General features: G+C 39.3%; 1 protein-coding gene across 1 annotated transcript in view; it reads left to right on the top strand.

The window, feature by feature from the left end:
* The first annotated feature begins 49 nt into the window (after positions 1-49).
* elp4 (elongator acetyltransferase complex subunit 4) overlaps positions 50-7,961 on the top strand; it is a 78,790-nt gene continuing 70,878 nt past the window's right edge. Inside the window, exons 1-2 of the mRNA XM_042341585.1 lie at positions 50-233; positions 2,104-2,139. Of these exons, the coding sequence (XP_042197519.1) occupies positions 50-233; positions 2,104-2,139 (220 nt within the window). The remainder of the gene's footprint in view (positions 234-2,103; positions 2,140-7,961) is intronic.

The following is a 7,961-nucleotide window of genomic DNA, read 5'->3' as shown; positions in this document are numbered from 1 at the left end:
CCTCCTCCCGCCCCGCGCCCTCTCCCACAATCCATCGCCGGGCACCAAGATGGCGGCGCCCACGGCCACGAGTTTCCATCGCAGAAGCCGGAGTCAGACTGGTGGCGGCGGCGGCGGCGGTGGGGGGGCAACGGCAACGGCAACGGCGGCGTCTTTGCCCGGAACGCGCGCCTCAGTCCACAACGGGCAACTGCTCGTCTCAACCGGAGTGCCGTCCCTCGACTATATGTTAGGTCAGTCCGCTTCCCGGTCTGAGCCTTGAGTCCAGCTCTCCCCCCCCCCCCCCCCCCCCCGTGTTGCCATAACAATACGACAGCTTCACATTTAATATCTCCATATAATAATAATAATCATAATAATTCGGTCGCTCAACCCACGGCTGTTTGAGCAATCGGCTGCCGCGTTTCGCCCACAAAATACATCACAGTTCCATTCGCTTTACAGCCTATTCCGCGAAGCGCTCTGAGACGTCTCGGAGACGGGACGAGGCGCCGTGTCAGGCGCGAGGATTGCTGCACCGCCCTTCACGTTGGAGTAGCGTCTCAGAGCGCTGGATTTTGCGATACACTTTAAACTTGTCCGGCGCCTTTCGACAACAACTTGCGTTTACGTCGCGCCCTTCAGGCGGGTGGTGGGGGTGGGGGTGGGGGGGGGGGGTTAGCGTCCGGGAGCTCTTCACAGTCTGACACAGGTGGGGAGAACGCCCCAGACGCACTTGACAGTTTTGGATGGGTACTGGGAGGGAAGGGGAAGTACAAATGCAGTATTAATGAATACCACTATAATATTATTATTATTACCACTTGCATTTATCCTTCTCACAGTGCCTGATCCACTGGGACAGGTTGAAGCGGAAGCCGGTTTTTCTTCGCATGGACGAATCGGCAGCAAAAAACTGTTTCCACTTCAAACAGGCAGCTCATCAGCCAACAAAAATAAATGCGTGTTCCACAGAACCATCTGACTCTGCTGTCCTTATTAATAATAATAAAGTTTTTTCAATTGTAATTAAAAAAAAGGAACAAAATAACTATCAATTTGTGAGTGGTCTGGTTATATACTGATTTGGACGTGGACTGAAAAAATGGTCCTTGGATAGGGGAATCAACTCATTCATACAGGGTTAACTGGACACTGATTCATAATGTATCACGATGTGTTTGGTACTGTCCTAGTGTTTCAAAACTGAAAGCTTAGCAGGAAGTGAATCATCTGTTTGATGTGACATTCCGCGTCTGTGATTTGGAAGGAGTTGAGACATCCTTGTTGCTTCCGACAGAATTGTTATTGTTATTCTAACAATTGTTATTGTTATTCTAATAATTGTTATTGTTGTTCTAACAATAACGATTGTGCTACCTCTAAAGTCACATTTCTGGGTGTTTGGATTTCAGTTGTGAAATACCTAAGTGCTCCGAGACGCTGCCTTACGTGAAGGGCACCATATAAGTGCAGCTAGTTGTATCTTTTGGTAAAACAGATGTACAAATAATGTACACTTGGGCTTTGTTAATTTTCATGACTCTGTATATAAACATTTAAAGTAAAGCATGCCAGGTATTGAAAGGCATCTTTAAGAAAAAATGTTTAGTGATTATTTGGTGACCTTGATTAGGTGAACGAAATCCTTCATCGTAAAGTGAGACATGCACACTACACTGATCAAAGGTGATTCAACATTGCAGAAATATATTAGATGTCATTTAATAGCAATGATGTTATATTCTCTTGTGTTAACTAGCCAATGTTTTGGTACACCAGCATGTGTAACAAAGTTGGCAATAGATCCATTTTAAAAATATTAAAATGAATATTTTTGATTATGTTCTTTTATTAGTGCTTAGTCATGTAAGCTAGTGCATAACATTGTAAACTGCCTTTAAATGTTCAGTAATAATTTACTTTATATATTTTAATATATATATCATATATTATTTGAACTGAAATTACTTGTGAGTATAACATAGATTAGTATTGGTGAAGTGAAACTTAGAATTCTTTGATAAGAATCCAGTCAATAATTTTCATCAGTTCTAATGTGAGATGTATTAAATAATTAAAATAAACAAATACTATTCACAAAAATTACTGTTTCTGTTTCAGGAGGGGGACTAGCGGTTGGAACTCTTCTGCTCATTGGTAAGTGAAATGTTTTTGTAGCTCGCAGGTCTTTCAGTTATAAGTAGAGATTTTATTTAACCACTTGTTTTGTTTCATCAAATAACTGTTGTCTATTGTGTTAAATCCTGCAATGTGCTCCAGGGTGTAGAACTGGAGATGGTGGTTTTGTGTAGGATGGTGATTCTGAATGAGCAGGCACATTCCTTTTCACATCAGTGCTTTAACTTCCTGTGTGTGTTTATTTTCTGGTGTCAAAAGATGTGGCATGAGCTGTTGAATCAACTGTTTTACTGGTTGTAATATCGGACCACATCCTTACCACGTTATCATATTCTTACAACAGCCATTTCCAAAGCATAGAAATGCGATATTATAGAAACTAATTCTTTCTGAATTCAAGACTAAGTCTCCATATCTTCTTAACTGAAATGGACCAAGATGTATGTGGAATCCTATCCTACTTACAAAATCTGGTTACCAGTGGGATAATATAAAATCCAATTTAATTGAAGTGCAATGTAGCAGCATATTATCTTCTCATCCTCTATCTGCTTTAATACGAGGCTTGATTGGGGAACACCTTCACTGTCATCCAGATTCACAAAGTCTGAATTATTCTGTACCCAATAATAAGATGAATAAAATTGGATGAACACATTAGTTTTCAAAGAGTACCCTTGAAGCAGATGCATTTTGTTTGCAGTGCTTAAGTTTCTCATACATATTTGTTGAAGCATAAACTCTGTGTAATGTGTATGACTTTGCATTGAAGTTGGCAAATTTCATAATTAAAACTATCTTTTCCACACCAAAAGAAATCTTGTTCATTTAAAAACACACATATTACAATAATACGAATCAGTATTCTAAGCAGAGAAACATGTACTCTGGAAACATATTTACTGTGACACATGTTCATAGTATTTTATTTAAACAGATCAGATTTAGTTATTTTCAAAAGATGTATCTAATTTTGGCATGTAGCAGCAAATTACAGTAAAATTCCCTTAAAAGTGCCTGAAGGAGTGCTGCAGTAATTCCAGTATGCAAAAGTGGTATGAAGATTGTTTGTATATCAGAAAATTATGTTTTTTTTGTAGCTCTCCCTATTAAAATAATCTTTTTCTTTGAAATGTAATCTTTATTGAAGGAATTTGATCCTCTTTTCACTGACTGCGACAACTATGACTGAAAAATAATCATTACCAATTTGCCACGTGAAAGGTGTTATATAAATGTAACTTTGTTGTTGTTGTGATTGCTTGTAGGGAACAGTTTAGACAGTTGACTTTTCTAATACTATTGTTTTGGGATAGCAGATTATGCAAGTTACTTTATTGCAAGTCAATTGACCACAGCCCAGGAGTGCCACTGCTATGTTGTTTTCACATGGATGGCCAAAGCACACCTTGAATGATTTAACAATACATCGATTCCATGGATGATTGAATCTTAATGTTTGAAAACACGCCTGGTAGCTCTGACCACAACTTGAGTGATTATTTTGCTTTGCGATGCTTTTAATTTCACTGCCATGCATTGTCGCATCACTGGCATGTGAAATTGCTCAATCACATTAATGGTATTTTTTTTTAAAACTTTAACCTGTTTGACAAAAGGTAAAATTTTACATGGTTCTATTTGTCTCACTGTTTTGTCTCTGCTTCACTCCCTTTCCCTCATATCCTAAAGACAATTAGCTATTTTTTCCTTCTGTTTGGGCATGGCTCAACAGCCACTGAGCTCTCTGGAACCTTGCCGAGATGGTTATTGTGGGGTTGGGCAGTCTATTTGACTGGGTACCCAACAACCAAACCCAATTCTCTCTTGACCCAATGTCAACTCAAATACACCGTCCAGCAGTAATCACTGGCTAGCAATAAGCACTTAGGAGTGGGAGCGTTGGATGATTTCTGTTCATTCTCCCCACCACCACCACCACAGTAAATGAGTAAAAGTCATAATAAGTTCACTTTATGATTTCCTCTTCTCCCCAAAACTTTATGTGAAATTTTGAAAATGGGTCAGGCATATAAAATGATCCATGGAGCTTTTCCTCTTGTTCTAGAATAATGTTACAAATTGATGAGTGACCCCTAAATTGCCTCAGATTTTGTTATTGTTATGTTGTTATTCGAATGTGTTAAGAGCTCAGGTGTATTGCAGAAGGTCATGCAGTGCGATGTTCACCTATTCACAAAACTGACTTCCTCTTCAATCAATTCCACTAATGCTCAGATTAGTTTCTACGGAGGAATTGCTGATGCTTAAATTTCCAAATGCATTAACTGGTTAATTCAATCAACTAATAGTGAATCTGAGTGTTATTAAACTGTTAGTTTGCTTCAGTATTAAAATACCCCAGAGATGCCTGTATTCTTAGCTGGAATAGATCCTGATTGTAACATTTGAAAAACGTACATAAAATCAGAATTCTATGTATGTGCTTTTTGAAATGGGCCTTTTCTGAAATGATCGCAATGGATAAGTTGAGGATCAAGCCAAAACTTGTTACTCTGAAGGCTGTGTTGCTACTATGCTGTACCCATTTCACTCTCTCAGCCTTTTATCTTAGTATTCCTTTGTATAGCCCAAACCAGATTAATTATAAAGCACCTTAGCTGTTAATGAGGGGAAGCATGTGGTTATGCAAGTCAAATTGATGGAAGTTCTTGGGCTTGTTACTGCTATTGAATTCATTCTAGAGGTTGTAACCAAGTGCTCCAGGAAACTTACCTGCAATCAATAAACAATATGGCACACACTTAATGCAATGCAAGTACTATTACTACTGTTCCCTGTCCTCAAACCACTGTCCAAAATCTGTTGTATTCAGTGGATTGCAGCAATAATACTGAACCCACAGCTTAGGCTGGCTGAATAAATCTAAAATGATAAGTGAATATTCATCCTGTTCAAGACGAAAAGCAAACTCTGAACTATGTTTTTCTTGCCTTGTTGTTTGTACGGCACCGTTTTGATGCAAAAGCTCTCCACTGGTAAAAGCAGTAGTGTTTGAGGTTGGGAATAGCCGAGTGGATTTAATACTCAATCCTTATTTAAGGATTAAAACAATTAAGGTAAATCAGCTCGGAAAAGAAGTAAGCAGCTGCTCATGTGATAGAGAGCGTATTTAAAGCATCCTCTGACTCTTGACTACTCCATGTTAAAACCAAGGGAGTAATCTTAAAATAGTATTTACACATATTTTATGCAAGCAGGATAAGCATGTGCCTCGTGCAATGAAGTCCCCCAAAGCCTTGATGTTCAGCACTTGTCTTATATCTTCCTGGTTTTGTGTAAAGGTAAGTGAGCAAGACCTGGTAATTGGGAGGAGTACTGGATACGATCAGAATGATCTTCTGCCAACTAAATGTGTTCATTTTTTACAGGCCCTCTGACGCATGCACTGGATGTGGAAGTGCGTTTGATTTAGGGTTGAATTTGGGATTGCCAAGACTTAATAAATTGTGGGTTCAAGCCCTATATTGGGACTTGAAATTTACAACCCGAGTAAACACTCCAGTGCAGTACTAAGGGAGTACAGTGTTGTCAGAGATGCTGTCGTTCAGATGAGACAAACCTAGGTCCCATTTGCAAGGTTCAGTTGGACATTAAAGATATTCTGTCACAATACCAAAAAGAGAAGGGAATTTCTCTGCGTGTCTTGGCCCAGAGCAGACTAGCTTTTATTGAGTTATGTTCATGGCTTGTTACCAAAGACGTATTCTATGTGTACAATTCAACAATTTGCACTTATATAGCACCCCTCCCGAAGGATAGCGTCTCAGAGCGCTTAAATACCGATTGCATTCTCCCCTATCTAAAGTGTGTTACACCATAGTGCACAGCCTTGGAAGAAAATAGAATTGTAGAACATAAAGAAAGTGGTTATGTTACAAGGTTATGAGGTGAGGTCCCTACTGAGCACTAAAAGCTGTGTGAATGTTGCCAAGTGGCTTCTTTGACTTTGGTATACCAAACATTGGGTCACTTGATACTGAATTTAATATGTGCACGATTTAGATTTTGTTTCAGAGAACCACGTGTTGTGGAATGCTCTTTTATGTGCAGTACGCGGAACAGAAGTTTAGCTAATGTGCTGGAAGCAATTTATTCTCTGGCTTTAGGGAGAGAGCTTATAACTATCAGGACGCAGGCATCTAAAAGTGAGCCCACGCAGTTTGTTAAATCACAGCACTGGAAACGGATCATCAAAACGCTCCATCCATGTTATGTCACTGAACTTGGGCACAGCCCTAGATTGTGTTAGACCTCAGGTGTGTGGCGCAGGAATCTGGAAACTCAATGCAGCTAATGTTGCATAATGTTAAATTGATGTCATTAACCTCGCAAGCAAGCGTGCATCAACCATTATTTCTTGATTATTTCCTTTTAAGAATTAAATGATTTCTCCGTCTTTACACACATTTGAACTGGCTAATTTAACCCAGTGATAGTGGATTTGTATGTTATTTACATTCAGTTAATGCGTGTGGTCTCTTGAAATAGCGACACGTGGTACGTTTGGCAGCTGCAGGAAGTCATTTACTTTATTTTATAGAATAAAAAGCCTACCAGTTCTCCATCCGTGTTTATCTCTTTGAGATGGCCTTACTTTTACTGGCTTAAATTCCGCTGAAAGGTACTTTCCCTTTGTTTCCACTCTATGTTCAGCTTTAGTTAAAACTCTGCAGACCTCAGCTCAGAGGTTAGATGACCGTAAGCACTTTTGCAGTGCTGGTGAAGCTGGGAGCAGATGAATAAAATGCTGCGACTTGTCTCTCTCTTGTCTTCTGAAAAAAAGACAGGATTGCACTTGTAGAAGTGAAACACCAAAAATAGCTCATTTGTTGCAATTATGCATAAAGTGTAATGTCACATTGTACAATAATTTTTGTTTGCCCTGCAGGGACAGCCACACTTTTTTTTTGTTGGAGAAGTACAGTAAGTATCTACTCAAGTTTCAAGTAATGTGCTCCACAATTTGGACTACTGACTGACTTGGAGGTTAGAATTTTTTTGCCATTTTATTTAACTTCTGTGGGCTGATCTCAGCCTACCACACAGACAGTTAAGTATTGTTTTACTGCATTTCACATAAGGTTATATAAGCTTTTAAGACAAACCCTCAATAAAACTGAGCAAATCATAATCCACTAAAATTATCAGTAAATGTTGCTTCATTGAATAGCTACCATTTTTCTAACTTTATTTCAGTTATTACTGTCACACCTAGAGCTACCGCTACCAATAATCCATTGAATTTGCTCATTTTGTCCCTGTCAAGGCCAAATTATTATTCAGTGCAGTAATGGCATTGTTCCAGATATGTGCAGTATTTCCATGTGCTGCCACATCCCATTTTCACTTGTTGGCTTCCTTGGTTGCTGGACTGGATTGCTGTTTACAGGCACACATTACTGCATCATTAGGCATATATCCTTCCCTGTGATACACCCCCTAGTTGGCTGCTTACAGATGTTGATGAATAATTGTTCAGAACTTGGGTAGTCAGTGGAAGCCTTGATATGTGCGTGCACCAAAGTCACTGCAGCATATGACTCTGTCAATAAATTGCATTTACAGATCTCCAGAGTACTACAATATTTGTTTTATAATTTATTTTTAATATGGTGGACAGCTGTTCTTCCACTAGACCTACTCTGGAGAGCCTGTTAAGAGGTGCATCAGGTTGGCTCATGCTGACTTCTGCATTAATGGGTCATTTTATTTTCCAGCCTAGTGGTAAATTGTTTTGTGTTTCAATCAATCCTTATCCCGATAGCCAGGGCTGAGATTAAAATTATGTTGGGCAAATCAGGCAAGAATATGCATTC

Source organism: Callorhinchus milii, unplaced genomic scaffold (assembly GCF_018977255.1).
Source record: "Callorhinchus milii isolate IMCB2004 unplaced genomic scaffold, IMCB_Cmil_1.0 Scaffold17, whole genome shotgun sequence".
In the NCBI taxonomy this organism is placed as follows: Eukaryota; Metazoa; Chordata; class Chondrichthyes; order Chimaeriformes; family Callorhinchidae; genus Callorhinchus; species Callorhinchus milii.
The sequence above is the reverse complement of the archived record's forward strand: the minus strand, read 5'-3'. Positions and strand labels throughout refer to the sequence as shown.